Raw genomic sequence first — 27,985 nt, forward strand, 5'->3', positions numbered from 1 at the left:
ATTGTGGTGCAAGGAAGTTTGAGAACCCCTGATATAGTCTACTCTTGAAGTCATTTTGTTCAGTGGCATACTGACATTGAGGTTTGCTGACAACTCACATCCTGTGTCACAAACCCTGTTTACAGGAGCAAAATGTGCAACAAGTTTTCAACCAGTGTAATAGGGACTCTGGTACACTTTCATTTGTTATATTGGTCATATTAGCACAGCCTGCCCACTGTGCGTTAGAAAAATTTGCATTGGCATAATAATTAGGTGGACACAACTTTGCTGGTGCAAATGTCTCTAGAGCACACAGAGCTGGTTTGCTCCTGATACACACTCCGTTGTATTCGATGCTTTTGTTATTACACCTCTACCCCGATATAACGCGACCCGATATAACACGAATTCGGATATAACGCGGTAAAGCAGTGCTCCGGGGGGGCGGGGCTGTGCGCTCCGGTGGATCAAAGCAAGTTCAATATAAATCGGTTTCACCTATAACACGGTAAGATTTTTTGGCTCCCGAGGACAGCGTTATATTGAGGTAGAGGTGTATTTGTATGATGATAGTACCTAGCAGCCCCCTGTACGGAGCACTAGCCAAAGACCAAACACTTGTTGCAGAGGGCATGGAGCTCTGGGGGCTGGAGCGAGCTGGGGATTTTCTCCCACCCTCGTCCCAGAGCAGATACGACTTCAGAAAGCTCCAGGGAAGGTGCCTTGCTGTAGCTCTTGGTTCTCAGGGGCTTTGGTTGCAGCCTGTGTGAACAGCCCCCTCTGAGGCCCTGCTGCCCCCCAGCAGCAGGGGGCGCCCTTTTCCTTGGCTCCAAGGTGGAGTGACTGGGTTTCCCTGGCCCCAACAGGGCTGGTGCGGCCCTATTGGATATCCTGGGTGGGGCTTGGCCAAGAGCAGGCCCGGAGATGGGGGAATGCAGCGGTCTCTCCTCGCTGGGGGGAGTGCGCATGCTCAGTTCGCCACCCCCCAGCGCCCCCTGGCGCCGCGCACGGGGAGCCGCAGGCGGAGGGAGGCGAACCACTTCCGGTCTCCATTTTACGCCAACGGAACAGCTCCCGGACAGGCTGAGCCGCCGCCGGGTTCTCGGGAGCGCGCGGCCGGGCTCGGTACGGGCGGGTCGGGGCCCGTCGCTGCTGTTTGCGGGGAGGGGGATGCAGGCCGCGCCCGGGGGTCGCTGAGTTTGACCAGGCCTCGCACGAGCGCTGGGCTCGGCTCCCAGTCACTGGGATCTGCCCCCTGCCCTGGTTACCGGCCTCGGGGGGAGCCTGGGAGGGGGGTCGCGGCCCTTGTTGCGTGGGGGGGATTGGTGTGTGACGCCCCTAACTCGCCCCTCTTCCCCCCTCCGCAGGCGGACACCGCCCTGGCGTGGCTCGGCGGGGTCCCGCCTACTTCCCCCCTCCCTGTACTGTAGGGGCGGCTCCCACCGAGACCGCGGGGATGGGCGGCCGAAGCCTCCCTGTCAAACTCGCCCCCGGACACTGATCCTCCCGCCCCGGCCGTCGAGCTTCAGCGGCTTCGCCCCTCGCGGGGAGAGCGAGCCCGTGCGAGCAGCATGGACCAAAGCCTGGTGGGTCACCCGGTGACCCTCATCATCAAAGCGCCCAACCAGAAATACACCGACCAGACCATCAGCTGCTTCCTGGACTGGACCGTGGGCACGCTGAAAACTCACCTCTCGAAAGTCTACCCCAGTAAGCCGGTAAGTCGCTGCTTTGCCTCGTAGCAGCCTGCCCAGGTACTCTGGGTATTGCAGCGATTTCTAGGGGCCGTGAGCAGGGCCCCGTTGTCCTTGATGTGCAAGCCAAGTAAAGTTTGTCTTTGTTTTGGGGAAACAGGAAGCATAATCAGTATCTTTCTCCTTTTGCATAGTCTAAGTGGGGCACAGTACATTTGGCTTGAAGGGTGTAATTGTTTTAATAAATATTGTGTATTAATAGTTTGCTAATGTGCTAAGTAACTAAAATTGGGCATCTCTAGGCTAACTGGAGCGGTAGATGTTTTTGGCTAAACTTCTGTAAATGGAAGGCCCCTGAGGGTTTTTTTTGGGGGGGGAGGGGTCACTGCTAAGTTTCACAAACCATATAATATACTTATGGAAGGGATGGGCTGCAGGAATGCTTAAACAATGTGAAGATAATGCTTAAAAAGAGCATAATGGCCAAACTTCTCTCCCCCCTCTCCTCCAACCTTGGTTTAGAAATTAGCTCTTCCTAACACTGAAGGCCATTGCTGTGTTCTCAATTCTTGCAAATACTTTTGGGACAAAAGTGGATGTTGGTTGTCCTGATATGCTTTCCATTTTTACTAACACTAAAAATTAATTATTGCTGCCTTCTGAAGAAATTTTGTGACTTGCAAATTGAAAGAACTTGAAACTTCGTTTGATTCCAAATTCGCACATTAAAAGAACTGTAGCACCCATGGGGCTAAGGAAAAAAACAAAAATTGATGGTTCAAATATATTAAGTGCATTCTTAATACATCCAGAATAATTCTTGTTTGCTATTCAATTGCCATTTAAAATGTGCAGGAAGTAGTGTATTTGGTTCTTAGGCACATTGAGAGGTGGTGAGTTGATCACACTGTATAAGTATTTTCCTGGGGGAAAAGTACAGGGTACCGAAGGGCTCTTTTATCTAGCAGAGAAAAGCATAAGAAGAACCAGACAAATTCAAGTTAGAAATAAGGCATACATTTTTTAAGTGAGGATGATTAAATGTGTGAACAAACTACAAAGGGAAGTGGTGGATTCTCCATGTCTTGATGATTTCGGATCAAGACTGGATGCTTTAGCAAACACCGGTTAAAGGATTCAGTACTGGGTGAAATTTAAGGGCCTGTTATATATAGGAGGTCAGACTAGATGATCTGATGGTCCCTTCTGGCCTTAAACTCTGAATCTATGAAACGTATATAGATTGTTATCTGAGGCACGAACAGTTTTATTTTATCTTTGTATAGCACCAGCACAGTGGAAGCCTAGGCTTGATTGGAGCATCTGGGTGCTACTGTAATACTTGGAAAAGAATAGAACAAAGGATGAGTTTGTATTGCAAATGGCTAGCATAGAGCTAGTGTAATAAAATGGTCAGCTGCTTTATCGGTCTCCTTCAAAAAGTGCAATTGCAGGATTTTGCTTTAGTGGTAAAATTGTTGTAGTTTCATCTTTGAAAAGAGGGTCTATATTTTTAAAGAAGGAATTAAAGTTGGAAGGAAAATAGAACTGTTGTGTATGCTTTGTCAGGCGTGCAGATCATTTTTTATCTAGCTTACAACATGATTATATTGTAACTGATAAAGCTACACTGACATCTGCTGGAGTAGTAAATACCCTGAGGGCAAAACTTGTGAATTTATCTATTAATTATACTATGTATGAAAGGAGCATGTCCATTTTAAAGGAAATGAACAGACACCTTCAATTGGTTACAACTTTTTCATCAATAGAAAACACTTTCCTAATATTTGTTGAACTGGTGTGTGAATACACATCTTCCCCGGATCTGACATAGGCAGAGACTTGAATCAGCTTTAGGAAACAACTCTAATGCATAAGAGAATTTATATGCATTGCATCATTACTTTTTCAGGGAACTGAGCAGATTAGTGAAAAACACGTACTCCAGTTAAGTAATAAATTCCTTCTCAATGGGTCTCTGGTTACCAGGAGACTTAAGCTTTGTCTCCTCTACAGCTGCAGCTATGCCATTGTAGCGCTCTTATGTGAATAACGCAGTTGGAGTTGACGTACCTTAGGTTGAGTTACTGCGGAGTATACAGCGCGGGAGGTTGACAGGAGAAAATCTCCCGTCAACTTACCTTACTCTTCTCATCGGACGTAGAGTACAGGGATCAACTGGAGAGCGATCTGCAGTCGATTCGGTGGGTCTTTACTAGACCCGCTAAATCAGCCACCAGTGGATCGATCGCTGCTGTAGTGTAGACCTGCCCGAAATGTACACACTTTCTACACCCACAGAAGAGGTTTTTCTGTCAATGTAGATAATCCACTTCTCCGAGAGGTGGTATAGCTAGGTTGACGGAAGAATCCTTCCATCGACCTTACCACATATACACCACCAGGGGTTAGGCTGACCTGACAATGGTGCTCAAGGTGTGAAATTTTTCACAGCCCTGAATGACATAGCTAGGTCAATCTAATTTTTAAGTGTAGACCCGGCCTTAGCACAGGGATGAAAGGGCTTTTTCTGTCTCTGTAGTAAGTCCACCACCTCGAGATGCAGCAGCTAGGTTAATGAAAGAATTCTGTCAACCTAGCAGTGTTTACACTGTGGCTTAGGTTGGCTTAGCTACGTCTCAGTGCTTTGATGATTTTTTTTATACCCTGAGTGACGTATCTAGGTCAACCTAAGTTTTAGGTGTAGACCAGACCTTAATTTTACCTGACCTATTAAATATGTTTCCATGCTGGGTTGAAGAGGATGGGGAGAATGCTAATTTAATCAGTTTTGCTTTTTTGTGTTGAGAATTTCATTGTACCTCATATACAGTTACTGTTAACTAATTCAGCAAGTTCAAGTGTCAGTTGGAGTGGGATTTACTGCATATGTTTTAGGTTGTGATTGATGGTCACAGATTAAAGGAACCTTTTTTAAAAAAAAAAATCTGTGGTGTCCTATAAAACAGTATGGAAAGTATTTAGGTTTTAGAAGTTTTCTCCTCCCCTTCCCTCTAATAAAAGTTGAGTAAAACTGGCAAACTTATCTTAGCTATATGTAGGCTTGGAAAGGTTTAATTTACTAATGAGTTCTTGGAAAAAAAATTAATTTCCAGTTCAATTTAAATTTTTGCACTGCTAAAACTTTTTAAAAGAAAAATGCTTTATACTGTTTTGTCGGACTTTAGTGACTGTAGAAGTTTGAGAAACAAGATTTAGAAATAAAATAATTTAATATTCGTTAAAATGCCAACAAAAGATGCATTAGTTCACAAGTGCTGCATATAGGCATAACATTTTCCTCTCTCAATTTTAATTAGTGATGGAAGGGAGAAATCAATTGCCATCACTTACTGATTATAAACTTTTCAAGCTGTTTTATATGACCCTCGTAGATCATTGTTATACCATTAGTCAATTCATACACTTATTTATGACATATTAAAAATGATAAATGTTTTGTCCCCTCCTTAGATTTACCAGCCATTGAAAGAATTTCTATTTATAAAATTATTACAAAATAAAAGTAGCAAATGTGAGACTAACCAACATTGATTCACAATCAAGAGTGTTGCCTCTTGTCATAAGTTTAATATATCATTTCTAATCCATGTTTTAACTTTTGGGTATTTTTTCGTGTGGTAACATAATGGGAAGCTAAGAGCAAGAGATTGTCAGTAACCCAGTTATGATGCACAGGACCCCAGAATTCTGAAGACTCAGGCATTGTCTGTATTAGAACAGTTGTACTAATTTATATTATTATAAAAAGGCCCCAGTTAAATCAGTGCAAACTCTTAATGTAAATGCTCTTAAACCAGTTAAACCATTGCTAAAATCTGTCTAGACTGCATTGTTAATTCACTGAATTAAGATAAATGGATTTAAGTGAGGATTAAATTGATTTGTGTATGTACATTTTAAACCGATTTAAACTAGTGCAGTTTTTATAGACAAGTCACTTGAATCACAACTTCCCCAAGGGATAAGTTTACTTGTAGGTGTAAATATTTTGGAAAAAAACTGAGTTGTGTTTTCAAAAGGTGATTCTAGAATGGTAGATCCTAGGTTCAAACCATTACAGTGCATGCATCTATTCTTTTGTATTTATGAATATTGATACCTTCTGTATGAAAAAGGTTATTTCGAAGGTTCATGAAAGAATCCAAACTTGGCATTTTCTTTTTAGTGTTTATTTAGGAATGGATGTTAACAACCTTAACTTCACATTAATGTAGTTTTTGAGTGAATTAACCTTTTTTCTGATGGTAAATGAATTATGAACACATGGGCAAAGCTTAAATTAGACTGATGACCATATTTTCTTAATAGTTACATTTGAAGGACTTTATTTAAATTTCTGTGGAAAAATGGGATGGGAGAAACCATACTTACATGTCAAAAACTTGAATTTCTACCACCTACCAAAGAGAGCTGCTCGACGAGAAACAGGAATTTCCTTTAGGAAACTTAATCCATTACCAAATTCTGTAGAGATGCTATCCTCAGAATTGTCATTACTCTTAGCCATAAATAACTCTGACCATATAGTGCAGAAATGGTTTTGCTGTAGGCTACTTCTTATATAAAGTAGACAGTAGTGTTGAGAAATTGAGCTCTGTAATAGTGCTCCAGATATTACTTTTGTTAGTATAAATAAACTCAGCAAAAATATTTGCATGTCTTTTGGAGAAGCAAGACTGGAAAGGCATAAACCACACTAGGAATTACTGAACTAGAGACTTTAGATTAGCAAATATTCATGTCATTCTCAAGATGTAAATGTTCTTTACTGGCATAGGCTAATTTAGAAGTGCAGTTACATGTTTAAGTTTGTGCAAGGGGATTTATTTGATTTTTACTAGACAAGAAATATTCTAGGTGTTTTGTTCTCAAGAATCTACTCAGTTTAAGGATTATGCCAGAGAATTATTGTTTGTTAATTATATAGCTTTTGAGCAGGCAGTTGGTAACTAGATGATGTAAAACAATTTTTCATGTATTAGAACTTCTTATATAAAGTTACCAAAGCAGGGCACCTGTATTTGACCATGCAGGAGACTACCTCATAGAAAAAAAACAGAAAGCAACGTGTACTGGCTTCCTATCCATTTTAAGGGATTTCAGCCCCCCCCCCCTAAGTATACTGTATACTTAGGACAAACTTTTTTTTTAATCTTGCATTATAATCTTATGAGGTAAGCCCTCTGGATTCTTCAGAAGTCCTCTGTGGCATTTTTCTTGTGATATGATTTTTGTCTACGTCTCCAAAGAACTTTTAAATCTTGCTGTATGTACAAAAATATGGTCTTTTGTACTATCTTTGCTGCTATAGTTAACTCTATTCCTGTGATGCTTGTTTTTGTGATGTTGAAAGCCGAGGTTTTATAACAATAGGATGCTATGTTCAATGAAGTTCTTATATAACAAACACCTTTCAGCTCTATTCAAAACAATGTTAAATAAATAAGATGGGTCAAAGCCAAGGGCACTAAGCGTGGAGAGTAAAAACTTACAAATTATGAATGTTTTCTTAACAGAAATTAGTCCTAGCAGTGAAATGTGGAAAGAATGTAGTCAGTGTGCTACAATACAGAAAAAGTTGCTCACACTTGCCAATAACCAATGGGGCAGTATAACTTACTGTCTTCTGCTAGTAATCTAAAGTGGACTCTACAATGTGAAGACGGCACTTAGGACTTGTTTTGTCACTATTTTTCAGTACAGTTTCCACCTTTTGGTTGCTAGGACAAAACTAGTTTTGTGCATTTATGTCTGATGTTCTCCACCCATATCTCCTGCAGTAAACTTTGCCTTCCTTCTCTGTCACTGATGGGTTTCTTTTTTTGAGGCAGCTTCTAGTGTGACTGTATTGAATGTGGTACATCAGAAATTGGAGTTGGAAGGAAACTTTTTTAGGTAATCTAGGGCAGGTCTCTACACTATAGTACATTTTCTAATTCTTTGCCCAGTATTGTTCTAAATGTTTGTAGTGATGTGGCTTTTTCCAGAAGAAAAATCTGTACCAGTGTAGTGTCCGGAGTACAGCTTGCTAAATTACAGGGGAGCCTATAAAGGTGATTGCAAAAAAAAATGTGTGTATTGCCTTCTGCTGCACTGAGACATACAAAGACGGTCTCAAAGGATGTTAAAAAAATATTTTGCATTAGAAATCTGGATCTCAGCAAGATCTTTGGTCCTGAATAGTGACTTATATGAGACTGCATACTTAGCTGCATATTAAGAGAAGGGCAAAAGGAATGCAGAATCTTAAGCAATGTGTACACTGATAACAGGTTCAGTTGAACAAATGTTAGCTCTAGTCTAAATTAGGGGTTTGGGGGGTGGTTTACATCAAGCATCATGTCAGCAACACTTGCTCCATATTGAGTTAGGTGTGCTGAAAAACTTTGCCAGTTATAATCTTTTTTACCCCAGGATTCTTAATGTTGCTTGTGCTTGTTCAAGTGAAGTTAGCAAAGGTGGGGAACTTTTTTTTAAAAAAAAATTCCCACTGTAGATAAGGCTTCAGGGCCCATTTAAACTAGAAAACCTGTTCAGGGATCTAGTGGTATCCTGAAACTGTTAAAACTACTTACGTTTTGCCTTTATAAATGGAACCATACAGTGAACTTCACCAAGGCTGTAGCATGATTTTGTAATTTAGTTAAAACACTTTGATCCTACCAGCAAAGGTAAAACCAAAGGGGTCTCTTTCTGCATAAAGTGCCTGATACCAGTGGTGACATATAAAAATCACATTGGGTGCTGTAGTAGCGTAACTTGGTCTCCCACATATACTTTCTACTCCTGGGGAAATTCTGCACATGCGCAGAATTTGTCCCCTGCAGATTTCTTTGTTTCCCTGCAGAAAAATAACTTTCTGACAGGGAAACAAAGGGAAGCCACAAGAGGGGTCATGCGACCATCCCCAGCAGTATGTTTCGGGTGCCCAGGGCAGCTGGCAGAGAGAGAAATCACTGTGGGGAAGGGCACGGGACTGGGGAAGACCTGGCTGGTGGCTCCTACCCTGCACCAGACTCATCTGCTAGTCCCAGCTGGGCTGGGGAGTTTGGGACTCCCTCTTCACCTACACGGCATCTGGGGCCATGTAAGACCCACCCCCAGATATCTCCCCCAGCTGTAGGAAACTCTGCGAGCTCCCCCCCCCCCCGTGCTTTCTGCACCCATCGCTTCTCAGCTGCAGGGGGGAGGGATCCCTGTAGAGGGAGCTGCTCCCCCATCCACCCAACTCCTGTGCATCCCGACCCCCTCATATCCAGACCCTCCTGCTGAGCCTCACCCCCTTGCACTCAGAACCCCCCGATGAGCCTCACTCCCCCTGCACCTGGACCACCCCGCCGAGCCACCCCAATCCCCAACCAACTGCACCTGGATCCCTCACTGAGCTCCCCACACCCCACTGCCGAGCTCTATCCACCCCACATGCAGACCCCCCTGCTGAGCCCCACCCACTTTCACCTGGACCCTCCTGCAGAGTCCCATTACCATTGCACCTAGAGAACCTCCCCCCAACAAGTCCCTGTGCATCCAGATCTCCCCCACACCCAGATCCCCCACTGAGCCACCCGCACCCAGATTGACCAACACAGAACCCTCTCATCCCACACCTGGATCCCCCCACCTTTTGTTATGCACTATCAGCAGTTTTCCATAACAGTTGAAATTACAAAACCACTGAAATGTGTTTTGCAGACTAACAGTAGGTGGTGGGAATTTGCAAGGGATTTTTTTTTTCCATCTACAAATGTTGTTTCCAGCTGTAAATCTGTACAGCTGGAAAAAAGCTAAATTCCTCTCTTTGTCCCATCTCATAGTCTACAAAGGATCAGAGACTGGTGTATTCTGGCAGACTGCTTCCTGATCATCTGCAGCTGAAAGATATTCTCAGAAAAGTAAGCTTTACATCAACAACATACGATATTTTAAGCAAAACCATTGTGTGGGGGAAATAGGACTCTAAATTTGCATTGTTGTTTAACTTCAAACTTTTCATTCTTATATTGAGATTGAGCATCTTATTAGACATGTAGTCTAAATGTGTTTAGGAAAACTAATTTGAAAGTTCATGTCCCTCTGCAGGGGAGTAGAGTTTTTTGAAGGACCGAGAGAGGTTTGGTGGGAGAGGGTAGAATATTTTGCATTAATTCTTAGCTAGTAGCATGAGGAATAGAATGACTGGTTTTTGACAGCTGTCCCAAGTGCTAACTTCACTGTTGGGTGATGACATAAGTTTAATTGTGGCAGCTTTGAAGCATGGATCCTGCATATGTTCACTAGAATGCTGAGTTTTGTATTGATCTGAAAACAGTTATATTTATAGGGTCATATGCTTCCCTCAATCCACAGCAGAACTCTTGGACAAAAATGGGAGTTCTTTGTTTAAATTGATGGTAGTGCATGGCTGTTCATACGTAGAAATGTGTTCTGCATAGTATCCTGACTCCTATCCTGGTATTAATCTTTAAACATTTTTAACTGCTGCTGGCTATGTTTTGCTTGTGACGGCTTGATAGTACTACGCCTCTACCTTGATATAACACTGTCCTCAGGAGCCAAAAAATCTTACTGCGTTATTTATAATGAACTTGCTTTGATCCACCGGAGTGCGCAGCCCCCCCCCCACCCCCGGAGCACTGCTTTACCGCTTTATATCCAAATTCATTTTATATCGGGTCGCGTTATATCGAGGTAGCAGTGTAATTTGGTTGGTGCACCTTTTTTTTTTTTTCCCTCTGCTGGTTCACCTTACAGATTGATTTAGTTTTACTAGTTTAATTTTAGGCTCCTCTGGCTAAACTGAATTTGAACTCAGGCCTCAAAGAGAGAAAACATAGTGCGTCTTAGTACTTAATAGCTAAACATAGAAAATGTGTAGTTCTTGGTCTGGAGAGAATAGCCTGGGTCAGTACCACCAGGCAGGAGGAACTTGATCAAATGAGAATAGTGTAAGATTAGTGCATTTAGAAAAATGATGTGCTGGAGAGATTATTTTGTACCAGGAACTCTAAATAAAATCTCTGAATTTTGCCTGTGGTAGAAACCATAATGCATTTAGTTTAGTCTCATTGCTGAGGTTAGGATGCATAGAAAGCAGTAAAGATTTCACCTGAAGCTATTTTGTCGGGATAAAGAAATACACTGCTGTGTAATAAAAACATGCACACCATTTAATATGCAATACCTGAACATCAGTGAGAATGAACTAACTTCTGTTCCTGGAATTCTTTAAAGTATTGAAATCAATGTATTTATCAACCCTTGCAGTTTAAAAGCGCATGCCTGGTATGCAGAAAAACAGTTTCTGTGTCTGACAGATAGGGATAATAATGCTTACCTCATTTGTCAAATTCCTTGATGAGAAGCGCTGTGAAAATGCTACCGAAGAGCCACTCAGTCGGTTTGAGGCTGGTTTAAAAAAAAAAAAAAAAAATAGTCAATGACTAGTCAAATAATGTGTGTTCAGTTGTTAAACCTTTAAATCAGTGTGATGTCATATTACTTGAAGATGAGATGGAAAACCATGAGAAAGCTTGGGTAACATGGTATCAGAATCCTGAAATACTGGAGATATGATCATTAGCATGGCTTTAAGGTGAAATATCTATTGACAAATAGAAATTTTTTCCAAAAGGATATTTATTAATATAATTTAAACAAATCTCAACAGCTTCATAGTGTTGTTCCTCTCCTGATTAAGGAAATTTTGAAATGTACACATCACTTGTATCTGATCAAATACCACCAAACTTAAGTAGATTATGACTAGAGTTAGTGGAAAACTGTTTGTGGAATTATTTTTACTGGCAATAAATCTTCTATTCCAGTTTTTTTTTCTTGTTTCATAAAATTTTTAGCATCTACTTTTTGTGCAAAAACCTTATTTTCTGTGATTGCTGACTAGTAACAACTAAAGGTCTGAATCAGTTTAGAAAAATACAGTTCTTTCCAATCCCTGAAAAGCTACAGTAGCTCCATGGCTTATGGATTTTTGTGGTAAGCATAGATGAGTTGGCCTGTTTATATATCCTGTTTTCTCTGATACACAAATTCAAGCCATGCTTATCTGCTGGAGGAAGAGCCCATATAAATAAAGCCCGCTCACCCCGTTTACCTGTCTGATTCTACAAACGTTTTCATAACGGTCTTCAGCTACTGTACATCAAATTGTTTTACTTAAAGAATTTTTCATCCCTGTATGACCCCAGAACTGAGTTGGGGGCATCTTTATCAGTCTAATTAAGAAAAGATTGTAATGCGAGGGGAAGGAAGGGAAATAAAAACTGTGATAGAAGGGAAGTTCACCATATCCTCCTTCCCAAATGTGCCATCAATTGCTTTAGATTTTGAAGAAAAGAATCTTTAGCTCATGGTTTCTAGTACTTTGTCCGACTAGCCATTTGTTCTGATATCAGCTAAGGATTTGATGAATATCTACTGAAATTTTTGTCTCTGACATTTTGCTCTCTTGACATGGAGTGTTGTCCAAAATAGTACTTACACACATGTTGAGATGTCTAGGAACTCCTTGAGCATGTGCACTGAAAACCTGTGTACATGTGTGTGTATAGCCATAACACGTGATGGCAGTACTATTGGTCAGTGCCACTCAGATACTAAGCTTGAAAGAACATTCTATAATGTCAAGCATTCTGTTAGTTGCAGCTGTATGGGAGGAACCTTATTAGTTAATGTGGCGATTATTTTTTAAATTGGTCAAATTCCACTGCTCTTTGAATGAGACAAATCTGAATAGTGGAGGAAGGAAGGTACCAACTAGGGAGTGGAAGCAAGAGAGGAGCCTGGGACTAGAAATGGAGTTAACTAGAGTGGGAGTATGCAGTGGTGTTGTAGCTGTATCAGTCCCAGCATATTAGACAAGGTGAGTGAGGTAATAACTTTTATTGGACCAACTTCTGTGGGTGAGGGACACAAGCTTTCAAGCTTACACAGAGCTCTCCTTCAGGTCAAAAATAACTCTGTGTAAGGTCGAAAGCTTGTCTCCCTCACCCACAGCAGTTGGTCCAGTAAAAGATATTATCTCACCAACCTTGTCTCTCTAGAGCAAGAGTGGCGTTTGTTGGGGTTTAGCATCAGGGTGGCTATGTTTGCTTGATTTTAAAAAAAGAAAAAGTGGGAATGGAGAATGTGGTGTAAAAGCAACCTTTCTGTTGTCTGTTTTGAAGAATTAAATCTGGCTATTTAGGGTTAGTGTTCTAAGCTTTAGCCTTGTCTAAAAAATAAAATACTTCTAAACTTATCCTGATAACTATTGTAATAACTGCACATTTTATTTGTGCCCTGGAGTGCGCTGCAGCATGACTTCAGAATCGAGGCAGGCTCTTGTATGTGAATACTGAGAGAGCCCCACAGTGCAATTTGAATATAGTCACAGCACACCTGAAATAGCTATGGCCATATCCATTTAAGCTATTTATTTCTAGTTGGTTTTTTCCTATGGAATAAAATAGATACCTGCAAATTGAGCAGTCTTTATCACATCCCTGTTTGAGAAACAGCATATTCTTGGAGAATCCAACTCTATGTACAAATCAAAAACTGTTGATTTCCAAGTCTGACTCTGCCAGTGACTCATGGTTTTGGGCAAGTCACTATAGCTCTTTTCCTCAGTTTCCCCAAATAAAAATGGAGATACTTTCTGTATCTCATGTGGGTCAGAACTAAGGTTTGTACATCACTTTGAACAATTCTACGTACCATATATACTCGTTCATAAGCCGAATATTTTTGGTAAAAAAGTGACGCATCAAAGAGCGGGAGTCAGCTTATAAATGGGTCTACACCAAAATTTGATGATTTTAAACTCTATTGAGTTGAATACATTGGGATTTTGTTTACCTGGAGTTCGCCACTTCCCACAGCTCCCATTGGCTGGGAACGGCGAACCGCGGCCACTGGGAGCTGAGGGGCTCCGTGCCTGTGAACGCTCCAGGTAAACAAAACGTCCAGGCCCGCTAGAGGCTTAGCCTAACGGGCCAGGAGCCAAAGTTTGCCAACCCTTGAAATATAGGGTCGGCTTATGAAAGGGTCATACAGTTTTTGGTTTTTTTACCTAACCATCTTGGGGGGGTCGGCTTATAAATGAATGGGCTAATGAATGAGTATATACGGTAAGTACTGAGTATTTATTGTTTGACTGCAATAATTATACTTAGCACTCATTACACATCTCAAAGCCACTCAAGAGCATATTTTCTATTTCACAGATGGGAAAACTAAGGCACAGAACAGTAAATGACTTGTCACCATGAGTTAGTGGCAAAGCTAGCAACAAAATGTTGTCTCCTGTTTCCTAGTGTGGTATCATACCCATTGTACCATGCTGCAGTTCTAGAGGCAGGGACAAGAGAAATTTATATGCCAGAACATACGCTATTGTGCATAGTGATATAGTGAATTGGTAAGAAACTCTGTCATAGTGGGCTTAAGTTTTAGACGTGTATGTCTACTAAATTTTGCATCATGCTGCCTTATTAATTGTGAGTTTACTTTGAAAGTAGGTTTTTAATCCCATTTAACCTAGAAACTTCCCAAATACTGTTGTTTAAACTCTTTTTAATTTCTTTAATTTTAGCAAGATGAATATCATATGGTTCATCTAGTATGTACTTCACGGACCCCCCCAAGTTCTCCAAAACCAAGCACCAGTTCTGTGTGTCATGGAGCATCGACATCTGGCAACAGCTCAGTGAGTTTGTTTTTTTTGAGATATGGAGTGGAGATTTTTCTCATTTGATCATGGTCCTTTTTCGTCAGCACTTACCATTAGTTTTTAAAACCTGATTGTAAAACAATACAATGAAAGTGCAAAATGTGGTGTAAAAACAACCTTATGTAAACTGTCTATTTTGTACAATTAAACTTGGGTATTCAAGGGCAGTGCTTCAAATATTAAAATTGTAATAGAAAAAACATATGAACCCTGTTCTGGTAACTGTAACAATTCTAAAATCTCTGTAGTCTTCATTAGAAGATGAAATTTGTGACTTCAAAACTGCTATGTATTTTATATTTAAACAATCCTTCTTCCCTGGAGCCTGAAAGTGGGAGGGAGTTTTCTTTACTGTATTTGGCTGTGATAGAATAGCAGGTAAAAATGGTTCTAAGAGTCTTCTTTTCCTTCATTATGGTGAGCCTCCTCTCCTTAGGTGGGAATGTGAGTCTTTTCCAGGAGGCTGTTGAGGGTTAGCTGGGACATATGCACATGTTACCTGTGTTCTGTTGGTTGACTGTCAGTAAGCAAAAACAGCACTTTGGCAGTGACCAGCTGTCTCAGTTATTCTCACCTCACTGGAAGGCCAAGTTTGTCCCCTCTTTGAAACACCTGCACTAGACAGCATACAGATTGGGACTTGCCCATGTAGCTGAAGAGCTTAAGCCAATCTCTGGGCAATACTTGAGTACAATGAATTATTCAGAGGGATTTTATAAATATTTCTTTTCAAAAAGTCTACATTTATATTATAGTTTTTTAAATAATTGGCTTCCACTCTTATTGCTTTGCATTATAAACTACCGGTATGCTTGTCTGCAGAGTAATTATTTTAAATCATGTTAGTACAGAGTGCCAGATTCCTAATCTAGTAGAAAAAGCATCCATCTGAAAGCAGATCGACTTTATCCATCATTCATTCTTTCTTTCTTCCGTTCTTCAGTTGTCACTCTAGTAGGTAAAACTATGTCTTGCATGCTTTTTGTTGCGGGCAGATGGGCTTGTATAGATGTTTGTTCCCATGCTGACATCTGTGGCATGTTGACCTTGTTCTAATTTCTGTTCTTCAGAGCTAGTTCAGTTTGAATGGATTTTTCTAATATTTAAACACTGTACTTTAAAAGCTAATATTAGGAGTTGGGGTTTATGAAAGCTAATATAATAACGTATTTATTAGACAAATTCTAGTCCAGGTGGCTGGTTATACTAGAAACTTTGCCACCCTGCATTCTGATCTTCATTTCTGGGTGTGTCAGGGTGACTGGCTGTCCTGACCCTTTGGAGGGAGACTTGGGTCAACTGCATCTGTGGCATAATTAATTAGCTGCTTCCCAGCCTAAGAGGGCAGGAATAAGGGGTCAGGTGATAGCTTAATGGACAGCTGGGCCTCATAAGAGGACACAGAGAGATCACTCTGGTGTAGAATCACAGGGAGCAGGCAGGCAGGCTCCTGTGGAAGGCTCTGAGCCAGCATCTGTGGAAGATTGCGTACTACAGGGAACTTGGGGGCCAAGTGCTCTATCCTAGAGCCAGAAGGTCTTTCAGAAGTAGCCCAGGAAGGGGCTGGGAACTAGAGCCCAGGGGGCAGGCTGAAGAGAAGCCTCCAAAGGGTAGAAGAATCTTATTTGTTGGGACTCTTCAGTTGGACTTTTGATACCCCAGAAGGGTTTACATTTGTTTGTGACTTGGCCAGAGGGCTAAGCCACATCTCTAGAACTCATGGGCGGCAGGTGGAGCCCCCCTTGGGGGAAGGCTCCACCCCTTCCACCCATGCCCCCCAGGGTGGAGCCCTGATATCTCCTCCTCCTCCCCCCCCCCCCCGCCTGCAACAGGAACATTGAGCCTCCCTCCCTCCACCCAGAGGAGCCCCGAGTATCCCCCCTCAGCTGGAGAAGCTATGGGCTGAGCGCACCCCCTCTCGGCTGGAGGAGCCCCCCACTTGCCTGGAGGAGCCTCTGGCCAGCTGGGCCACACCTCCCCTTCCCTTCCCCAGACCCCAAGCTGCCCGGGAAAAGCCGCAGCATCTCCTCCCAAAGAAGAACCTGAGCCTTTGATATGCCCCATTCAGATTTCGGGGTGGCTGAGGAGGCAGTATGTGCTACTCAGCTTCCTGGGTTCATCAACGATCTCTCTGGAGTCCAGGGAGCTTACCGATGAACCCAGGAAGCTGAATAGTATATACTGCTTTCTCAGCTACCCTGGAACCTGCATGGGGCATAATAAAGCAAAAACTTCCCCCGCCAAATCTGCAACTGGGTGTCTGGTGTCAGCATCAGTGCTCCACTGGCCTATTATACCCGCCGCCCATGGCAGAACTGACTGATGTCTTTGTGTGGAGTTACTGAGGTGTCTGAAGGAAGGAAATTGAGGCAGGGAACGCCTACAGTGCCATGCTCAGCCAGCAGGGGGCACTTAAAGGACAGGCATGACCTGCGAAACTGGGTTGTGAAATTGTTTAAGAACAATGAGAGACACCGACAACAACTTCTGTTAGTGATGTCCATTAGTATCTCAGTTCACTGTTAAACATTTGATTAGAATCGTTAAGTGCTGGCTTATTATGAGCCAGACAAAAAAAAGAGCTCGTTACCCAACATCTCCCATTTAGATTTTTTTTGTGGGAGCTGCTGGGTGCTGAGCATTTTTGTAAACCTGGCTTCCTACTTCTATGCCTGGATGGGCAGTTGCATGCTTTTTTGGAAAATCTGGCGCACTGATAGCGCCTTTTTTAAAACGAAAGTTTCTTGTTGCATATGGTCTACACCACACTAAAGTCTCATATAATTAATGAGACTTTAGACAGCACACTTAAGAACATGCCTTTAATGCATATATAGAAATATTGAGTCCCCCTATAAGTGTGGTGAAAATATTAAAGGAAACTATTTTATTTTAAGAATTCAGAACATTCTGGATCAACAACTCCATCACCCACAAGCCAAGAATCTTTATCTACATCTATAAACTGTAGCTCAGATGGAGTGAGGCATCGTAACCTTCCACAAGCACAAAGCAATCCTGTGCAAAGCCACCAGTTCCCATATTTAATGCAAGGGTAAGTGAATTTGAAGTAATTCTCAACATCGTGGCATAGCGCTGTTTAAAATATGTATTTTTGCTGTAGATACCTCCTTTTCATTTTTTAGGTTTTTAGTTGAAATTATGGTTACTCCATAGTCTATGATGGAATGACTTGTAATTGATATCATGATTTTCAAAATTCCTGTAATCAATCTTTATATATCTTTGATTATCTAAGAGTAAGTCCCTGAGTAAGCATTATCAATGCTGCCTTCCATACTATTTTCTGTCCTACCCTCGTACACTTTGCCTCTTCTGCTGATGCTCTCTTACTCTTGGGTGGTGTGACTGATATCCCCATTTGTGGTTGAAACACAAGCAAATAAATCCACTAAGCATCAGCTGATGTTTTTTTCCTTATCGCTTGTATTTTAATCAACAAGATTAGCTAACATTAAATTCATACAAGAACAATGTTGACTCTTAATTTTTTATGGCATACACACGTACAGAGAAGCAGTTTGACACTTGGCTCCTAGTCCACATTGGATTGAACTGTAGAAGTAATTCATGGATATCCTGGATAACAGATATAAGAGGCTGTCTTGTATTGGTGTGCAACATAACCTGACAGACTACCTTCAGGTTCTGCTAGGAAGAAAAAAATCTGCTTTGTAATATGGTAGGAGAATTTATGTAATATGTTGCACTGTGAATATTTATTCCTTGGGTAAATAGTGACACACTTGTCTTTTGAGGAAACTGGGTGAGGCTAGCTTGACTGTCAGGGAAACTGCTCAATGTAGAGTAATAAGCTCATTCTCAAGGTAACCTGTGGTATGTTCATCATATATAGGGGCTTTTCTTGTAAATCTTTTTTTTTGGGGGGTGGGGAGAGGTGTCTGGGGGAAGGTTGGATAAATTCAGCTTTTCAAATGAACTTGCCATACAGGCCATAAACATTTCACCAGAGTGCAATCTAAATAAATGAACTAGACCATTTGTCCCTCTCACCTGCAGACTGACACTAAAGTCCTTATACCAAAGTCCAGGTGACTTGAAATGCACTATTATAGAAAAGTAGGCTTGGTATGTTAACACCTAGAGGCATGGCTAAGGGTCAGTTAAAGTGAACTGTAAAAAGTTATTTGATGTTTTATCTAGAGAATAATTTAATGGAACATTGTCAGGTTGATCCATATTTTTTAAAAAAAATCTTTAGCTGTGGGTTACTAGACACCAGACTCACTAATCCGCTGAGTGATTATTTCATGCCAGTACCAATCCTATCTGCTGTCTTTGTGTAGACAGCAGCCCTCTTAATGACTTGGGTTAATTTGAAGCCATTAGTCCCTTTGTTTTTTTCCTAGAGAGAGCAGAGTCTAAGACTGTACATTGATTACAGTTCTGAATGACAGGGAGGATGATGATGTCCACAGTGACTGAGGGAGGAGGGACTGAGGAAGATGAGAGGTTAAAAGCTCTGTTCCATCCCTTTTGTGGATGCCAAGCATCAGCTTATATTTGTGTCAGGAAGACAGGAAGAGATGTTAGTTTGGACAGAAGGAGAGTGAAGAGGGAGATCTGAGTCATCAGCATAGATAACTATGTACATATAGCAGTAGCATGTTATCAAGGACCGGTTACTATTAGGTTAGGCCCTCTCACCTATAATCCCTTATTTCTATGGCTATGTAGTCACAAAATAAATTGTCAATAAAATAGTTGTATTGCTCTTTAATAATTCAAAACAACTGGTTTCGGTAAATGGAACAACATATCTTTAAAAATAAGAGTACCCAGTACACTTTTATTACAAAAGGATTATGTTGGAAATCTTAGGATTTCTTAACTGTTGCTTACCTAAAATGAGACTGGTATCTTGAATGGAGGAGGATTTTGCAGTGGAGCAAAATATTGTCTAAACTATGCAGACACAAACTACCTGGACAACACAATGATCATTTTTCAGATACACAGACAGGTCAAGGAAATCCAACTTAGAAATAAAATGCGTTTTGATGCTTATCATAGTAGGACACGTGCAACCTCTTACAAAACTTACTAAGAAGTCTAAATTCTTCCCACAGAAAATAATCTTTCTAGTTTCATTCATCTGAGGCACACCCTCTGTTTGAAGCCATTCTCAATCTGAACTCCAACACTTAGGCTATGTCCGCACTGTGCTGCAGTTTGGACTACAGGGATGTGAGTTGCAGCGTTTCCCCCCACACACCCAAGTGCTGTGCTGTAACTGCCCCATGTGAATGGTGCTGACGTAAACATGGGGCAGTTACAGTGGGTGTGTGCTGCAGTTAGCACTCCTGTAGTCTGAAGTGTAGGGCTATGTAGACAAACCCCCAGATAATGTGGGTAAGTTTAGGTTGGGGTGTGGCTTTTTCAAAGTGTTTTTGAGGTTAGGTCAGGAATGTGTAAACAAAGTCACACATCTTGCACCCTCTCCCTTTGCAACTTGCTTTCGTGGTTTCTAGGGATTTTATGTGATGGGAGAAAACTCCCATCTTGTACAGAATATCCCCCCCCCCCAAAAAAAAAGCAAAATATAGAATATATACGAAAGGACCAGAGGAATTCATTTTAAGTTTCTGTCATTTTGATATCTAAGCACGTTAGAAGATTAGAGGTGACAGTGACAACACTGGGGAGGTGGTTTTGCTTCCTGTTAGTTTGGGTAGGAGACAGCTTGGCTGAATAATGTAGGAGATGAAATGGTGTGTGGGGGAGGCAGTGGAACCCCATAAACCTGAGCCAAAGGATATTGTATAGATGTGCACCCCCACTGAAGAACAGGATTGTCAAACTCCTTGCTAGTATGATGTATTTAACTGGCCTTCATGATGCTCAGACTCTGCAAAGTGTAAAAATGACCTGGTGCATTGCTGTTTTAGTTTGAAACAGCTCTGCAAGTTGTGAACTGAACCAGTTTACTCCAGTGAGGTTTGAGCTCTGAAGACGAGTGACAGCAGCAGGAATCACATTGCCAAATAACTTTAGGCACAGATTTGCATGTGCATATGGTTAAATAAACAGAAGGCAGGTAAATGCTCTCTACCATTTTACTTCAATTAATAATACTAAATATAGCAGTTAGTTAACTAAAAATTGAGTAGCTGTATAAGGATCACATACTGTTTGTGCTAACCTTCCATTGCCACTTTGAAATTAACCTGTTGAGGCTGGTATATGGCCCTAACCTATGGACAATAAATAATTCAGAAGTCTCCACAAAACAAGTTTAGCAGCTCTGCTGTAGAACCCCCTTATATCCAGGACAACCATTGCTGCTCACCAATTACTTCAAACAAAATGAAATATGGGAAGATAGTATAGTGGGTATTTGCAAAACATAATTAACTTTCCAAAACCATTCTTAACCAGATACCATGTTCTGAATAAGAGAGTTACACAGGGATTGAAAAATATTTGATGTTATCATATCCTAAGACTCAGCCTACTTGCCAGAGTAAAAACTACCTGTGCCATTTCCCCACCAAAGGCATGCCTATTGCCACATATTCATTCCCGCACCAGTAAATCAACAATGCTACTCCACTATGCACTAATCTTATTCTCCCCTGCAAAAAATACACCTTTTCCAAAACCTTATTCCCATACATAGCTCATTTAGTACATTTTGGGTTTCTCCTTTACACTCAAAATTTAAACCTGGGTCCCTCCAAATTAATGAATTCTGGGCTCTCTTCCCACCCTCAACCACTTAAGAAATATTGGGCTTCTTGTCTCTTTGGACGAATGTTCTGAGGCTGCGGTCACTCTTGGACATGCTGGTGCTCCTTGGCCTCTCACAGCTCCATTCTTCTTTGGCTGCCTCTGTTCTGCTTGCTTTTCCTCTGCTGTGGGAATAGCAGCAGAGGTAGTTCTACCTTGTTCTGCTCTGCTTTCCTGCTCTTCCGTGGCTTCCAAACTGCTGGACTACTCTGCTTCCTGCCTCTTTTCCCTTCCATTCTGAGGAAAAAGTGGAAGCTGCTCATGCTCCCTCTTTCCCTCTCCTTTCCAGAGAGAGTGCACCAATTCTTTACTTGAGAGGGACTGTCAGTTTTTTGGTTAAATATTGTTTTTCCACTCTGCCATGCAATATATTTAATTGAGTTCTAAGCATTGCCCCTGTATTTCCCCAAATGTCCCTGTTGATAGCTTTCAAATGTGTTGGCTGTGTACTTATTTTTGTACTAGCATCTGTTGAGTTTTCCAAGTAAATCAAATATAGCTTGACAAGTTAGCATCACAGAGTGCTTCTCTGAAGCCAAGATTTCTGAGTGATAGAAAATGAGAAACTCAATGGGCCTCAGAGTTTGACATTATTAGGTATGAAAGTGCATCTTGCCTCCCAGGAAACTTAGTCTCCAGTAATCAATAATAAAGCATGCAAATTGTTTTGGTGTAAGAGAAGCAGAAATAGCTTAGGACAGTGTATTATTAAAGTCTCCCGTAGTTTTGGCTTAACTATGACTAGCTTCTTTTTCTGTTCCTTCCTCTCCCTTCAGAGTGTGCTTTTTGTTTTGTTTTTTTGTTTTGTTTTTTAAGACCGTGTCACAAATTTTCAAGTGTGGTATGAAGTCGAGTCACAAATTCCAAACACCACTTCCAAGCATTCCAAGCAGCATCACTGTGGGGGAGGAAAAAATAGAATTTTTTTTTTTAACAACTGTAAACAAGCTTGGTTTTTTGGAATGTGCTGCAGATCACAAAAATGAAGAACTTGCTAGAGTAAATTCAGAGCTTGTTACTGGAGAGTGGAGCACAACTAAAAGAAAACTAAGCTATACCAAATATTTTTAAAAAGGGACTTGCTACGCTCCTACAAATTATCTCAGCATAATACCAAGGTAGCACTGATATCCAGGGGTTCAACTCAGGAGCAAGAAGGGTGAAGTAATGATACTGTCCCAAGTTCATTCGCTATGCCAAACTCATCCCACTTGGCGTCTCCTTTTGAAATCCCACTCTGTACATTTTCATAATATGCTCATCTTCTTTCTTGAGTGCTTTGGGCAGTGAACAAAGATGAAAAATTCCTTCAAAAATATTGATAGCTTCTACTTCTCCTTCCTCTCATTTGGCTTTCCTTGCCTATCTGAATATTTGGTGGACTAGTGGGATCTCTTGGTAACACTTTTCCAGCCAGTGATCTACCCAGGACAGAATTGTAGCCTGCTGTATATTTGCAGCATTTGCTACTGTTGCTAACTGCAGTATGAATAAACTTTTAAAAACTATTGCTTTATGCTGAGAAATCCATTGAAAGATGCCATAAGAAACCCCAGAGTTGTTTGGGAAGAATTGGGAATCGTCCCAAAACATACTGTGTGACCTGAGCTATAAAATACTTTTCACTTCCTTCAGCTTCCATGTAGGAGTTTCTTTATTTTTTGCATGTGAATTTAATGCATGGGGAAGGTTCCCTATGGCACAAAGTTCTTTTATCCACAAACCAGACTGCATGAGCTGTGTTACAGTAAGGTTACCCACAATGTTCTTCCAGCGTCTTGCAACCAGGATGCAAAGACGCTGGAAGAACGTCTAGGGGTGAGAGGGTAGCTTGTTTTCTATGCCCAGTCAATCTTGCAGATTCTGTGGTTGTGAATCATGATATTTCTATCATTGCTTCCAAAGCGAAAGCTATAATAGAGTTAAAGTACATTTTAATCAATTCCCTGCCATTGCCGGGGCCTTGGATATTCACGCACCTCAGTCCCTCTTGTTTTCTGCCTGTGGCACGTAACAGTCTTCTGTAGGCTGTAATACTTTGGTCTAATTTCAGTTGTTGGGTTTAGTGTGCACACGGTGTTGGTGGCCTGTGATGTGATGGAGCTCAGGATATATGATCTGGTAGTCCTTTCTGGCCTTAAACACTGATAGTTCCTTGAAATGCCTGTAGTAGTGGGTTCTGAACGTGTGAAGTCTTCTAGTGCAGATAATCCCTCCCTATAATATATACACACTGTTTGATCAGAGCTCTGATTTTAAGAAGTTTGTCTTCTAATAATGAAATAATTAGTAATGATTATTTGGCCACAAACCCATTAGTCAGATGTAGTTAATGATAGAGCTTCTAGATGCAACAAATGTTTTTTAGAATGGAAATAATGTTGGTACATTCAAATGAGGATTGATCACATAATTGTGGTGACCTTTTATCTCTGACAAAGAGCTCTTCATTTTGCACAGTAATACCGTTTGTGTGATGGATCAGGTATTTAACCAAAGGATGTCTTTACAATTTTATTGATATTGAATTCTCATGGAGCACATGAAGAAAAAAGTGCTCAGTGTAATCTATATTTTACAATAATAAATGTATTTGTAATTATTAATAGCCATAGTCTGAGTGGGTTTTTTGCTTTTAATTCCCTGTAGCAACATAGGCAACCAGTTTCCAGGTCAAGGTGTTTCTACTGGATTTTCAATGTACCCTGCATTCAGCCCATTACAGATGATATGGTGGCAACAAATGTATGCACGTCAGTACTACATGCAATAGTAAGTTACTTCATGTATCGTCCTAGTGCAACTGCTGTGATAACAACCTGCCATAAAAAAACTAGATAGCTGCTGTTTGTGTGACTGACATTTCTGTGCCTTGCCTCTTTTCTTTTTTTGTCTGGTTTTACTATTTTATACTTAACTTAATTTGGCTATTAAATTAAAAATTACTTAGCCTGCTTCTAAAAATGTATTCCTTTTAAAATTTTATGATTGAGAGTGGAATTCTTCTGTTTGTTTGAAAGTATCTTTATTAACGTTCACCACTGGAATTGTTGTGATACAAACATTAGACTCATTGGGCTCTTGTACTGCCCAGGCAACACTTCTGCAAGATGGGGTTAGCTAGTAATAGGCTCAAATCACAATTATCATTAAAAAATTGTATTTTCAAGTTGAGGTTAGCAAGACCAGAAAAAATCTCCCATGCCAAGTAAAATGGATTCCATTGGTTTTAAGCCAAAAAGCAAGGGAAGTAGCCCTGTTGAATGTCAGTGCATCATGCTGAATGAGAATTTTGGTCCCAGAGGTAGATCTTCTCCTCTCTTCCACCTTACTCAGTTGGCGGTGGGGCTGGGAACATTATGGGGACAGCACACAACTGCTGACTGAGAGGTAATGCCGCGTGTCACTCTAATAATCTTTGCTACTGGATGCATGGAGTGGGCATAGTCTTTGTCCAGAAAAAGCCGTGTCCTCAGCTGGGAAGAGGGTTATAATAGAGGCCAAAACTTCCCTACTTTCACCTTGTGGTGTCCAGGTACTGCAACTTTGATTCTGTGCTAGATCTCACAATCATCTGAGACCCCGGAGAAGACATACTTATTACCTGATGATAAAATGGTTCTTAAAGATGAAATTTCATGTTATTTTCCAAACTTTGATGTTTTACTCCAAAAGTAAAGAGCTTTTACTTAAACTAATCCTGTGCATCTCTTCTGGTGGAAGAGGGAAAATTTAGTTGAATTAATTTTGGGATTTTTTGCTTGTATGTATCTAAATGGTATAAAATGGAGGAGGGAAAAGATGAGTGAGAGCTGCCACATCTCTGTCCAGAGGTACTATAGAAAGAAGAGGAATTTCTTCTTTATCACACAATATCTATGAAGTTGGTGTATATTTTATATACTTGTATTTAAGATCTCAAGTTTTCTTGGTTCTTCAACTGGCATTTTTCTCTGTACAAAAGAGCTGTAAGGAAGCTTGGGTTTAATATTATTACTTCTGATACAAAGCTGGCTTTTCAGAAAACATATTTTTAAATTTCAGTCAAGCTGCAGTTTCAGCCCAGGCAACATCCAGCCCTGAGCCAGTCAGATCAGCCGTCGCGCAGCCTGTAAATTCAGAGCATGTTCCTGCAAATGAGCCCCCAGCAGTGCCAAACGTAGCAGCACAGGAGAACAGGCCTGTAAACCAGAATATTCAAATGAATGCACAAGGAGGTCCAGTAGTGAATGAGGAGGACTTCAATCGAGACTGGTTAGACTGGATGTACACATTCTCTAGAGCAGCTATTCTCCTCAGCATTGTATACTTTTATTCTTCCTTCAGTCGGTTTGTCATGGTAATGGGAGCCATGCTACTGGTTTATTTGTGAGTAAAAAATATTCATTTATGAATAGCTGTAGTTTAGATACATGGAGTATGATTATCAGTGTATGACTATAATTATAAGCTAACTTTTAAAGGTGTGAAATTGGATCACTTTACAGAATTCCAACGTAAAAGTGAACTCCAAAGAATTTGTAAAAGGGAAGAATTAACAATAATCATTAACAGGGCACATACAGAAAGTTGGCTTTCAAACAGATGTTCAGATGTAGTCTCAAAATATAGAATTCTTGAGTTCTGGATTCCCTTTTCCCCTGTAAAAACTGATGGGCATCACACCTAAAACATGCTGCTTTTTAGATATTGGTGATGTCAACTTATTAACTGTTGCAGGGAAAACATAGAATTATGGAAACAGAACTTAAGAGGTGAGTGAAAGAAGAATTGAATTTCATTCGATTGATTTCAGAAGCATTTGTTTACATTGACTTAAATTACATATTGTTACTGATTGGGGATCTTAAAGGTGAACTGTAAAGCTGAACTCAATTTTGAATTAAGCACAGATGTACTTACTGAATGTTCCCAGTAACTTGTATGGGCTCCGTGGAGAAACTCCAGAATTCAACATTCAGGGGCATTATAGATATCAGAAAAGGAAGGCTTTACCATCCCCCCTCCCCACCTTTAAAACAACAACAACAAAAAACGGAAGCTACTGCCTTTTGCTACCAAAATTCATTAACAACGACACTGAGGTTTAATGAATTTAAAAATACCATCTCAGCCAGGGTGAAGGCACCTAGTGTGATCTGGATGGAAGTGGAAAGTGCCAGAAATACTTAATGATTACATAGCACTTTCATCTTGGGCTACTTTCAAGAGGTAATTTTTAAGGAATTAAATTTGAAAAGATCTGCATTTAAGATTTTTGCATTCTCATGTTCAACTTAAAATATGGTTGATTGTGCTACCGACTTAAAACTGCCTGTCAGAAACATCATTAAAACTGAGTAGCTCAGGAACAAAATATTCACTTGCACATTACCATGATCGCTGACATCAATAAAATATCAAGGTGTGTGGGTGGTTTTTTTTTTTTTTTTTTTTTTTTTTTTTGGACAGGCAAGTAGGGGAAAAAACTTACAGTGAGCAGAATTTTTCAGTGCTGACTTAAAATAATATAGGTATTAGCTGTTCTAAGAAGCATTTTATTCTATATTTGGGTTAACAGGGATCTCTTCAGTTAGTTTTGTTACTTAGAAATAATTCTCAAACTCCAGTATTCCCCCAACAGTCCAATCAAGATGAAGAATGGATTATCTGTTCTTCATCTGCAAGTAAGTTTAATGAGACTTGGACATGTAGATAGCAGTTATTTTCCCATTGTAGAAATTTCATAAGCAGCTTTACAATTTAGAGAGACAAGGCTTTTAATTGTTCATTTTATTACATAGACACCAAGCTGGATGGTTCCCCTTTAGGCAAGAGGGAGGCCAGCAACAGGCAGCCAATAACAATGCAGAAGTGAACCGTGATGGACAAAATGTAAATAACCCTGACCTTGAGGAGATGGTAGGTGAATGTCAACTTGGATGTTTCATGTTTTCCTGTATTCTCTCTCCTTCAAATAATCTGTATTTGTAACTGAATCGTAGTACAAAATTCAGCTTGAATCGGAAGGGAATGACGATGGAAATGCACTTACTTTTTTTTTTTTTTTTTTTTTGTAAAAAAGAGAACCTTAATAGGTGGGATGGACAGAAGGGAAATTAATCATTAAACATTTAAAAACAAAAAGCTAAAGCCTTATTATGAAAAACCAGATCAATACTGCCTTCATCTTTGTCTGTAATATTTAATAGAGAACTGCTACTTAGACTTACTCCACTGTTGAATTGGTTTTATGTTTATGCGACTAGATCCTTCACAGGGAGTTGCCCTGTTAATAGGGTTACTTTATGTAGGAAAATATTTCTATTAATATATTTTGCCTCTTTATTAAAGCAATTAAACCATTTAGACAATTTCTGTTTTAAAAGGAGCGTCTTATGGATGATGGGATTGATGAAGAGAGTGGAGAAGATGCAGGTGAAGATGGCAGTACAGAGCAGCATCCTGGATTCATGGCTTCAGCTTGGTCCTTCATCACCACCTTCTTCACATCGCTCATCCCTGAAGGACCTCCACAGGTTGGCAATTAGGCTCAAGAGGAGCTGTGCCAGGCAGCATAAGAAGCTGTACATAGAAGAGGGAGTTGAATCTAGGGGGCATTTTAAATACAGTGCAATTTCAAAAGATTTATAATAACTTTTTGATCATGGTGTACAAAAATGTGTATTTTTCCCTTTTGGCTTTCTCATGCATATGAATATTTTAAGCACAAGTGGACTACTACATTTTTTTTCAAGTTCTTCTTTTTTCTAAAGAAGAATTAAATGTAAAGATACCTGTC

General features: G+C 40.5%; 1 protein-coding gene across 1 annotated transcript; it reads left to right on the forward strand.

The window, feature by feature from the left end:
* The first annotated feature begins 1,427 nt into the window (after positions 1-1,427).
* Positions 1,428-27,985, forward strand: HERPUD2 (HERPUD family member 2). The gene is made up of 8 exons (XM_065398596.1): positions 1,428-1,700; positions 9,518-9,595; positions 14,296-14,409; positions 17,331-17,488; positions 23,854-23,976; positions 25,249-25,572; positions 26,988-27,105; positions 27,573-27,985. Exons 1-8 carry the CDS (start codon positions 1,554-1,556, stop codon positions 27,732-27,734), a joined length of 1,224 nt encoding a protein of 407 aa, XP_065254668.1. The 5' UTR covers positions 1,428-1,553; the 3' UTR covers positions 27,735-27,985.

The sequence above is a fragment of the Emys orbicularis genome, chromosome 2, assembly GCF_028017835.1.
Source record: "Emys orbicularis isolate rEmyOrb1 chromosome 2, rEmyOrb1.hap1, whole genome shotgun sequence".
Taxonomy (NCBI): Eukaryota; Metazoa; Chordata; order Testudines; family Emydidae; genus Emys; species Emys orbicularis.

Bases quoted from the DNA above. Each gene is read 5' to 3' on its own strand.
- HERPUD2 (XM_065398596.1), top strand. From the start codon at position 1,554: ATGGACCAAAGCCTGGTGGGTCACCCGGTGACCCTCATCATCAAAGCG. The intron at 1,701-9,517 runs GTAAGTCGCTGC...CCCATCTCATAG, and splicing joins AAGTCTACCCCAGTAAGCCG to TCTACAAAGGATCAGAGACT. The intron at 23,977-25,248 runs GTAAGTTACTTC...TTTAAATTTCAG, and splicing joins CGTCAGTACTACATGCAATA to TCAAGCTGCAGTTTCAGCCC.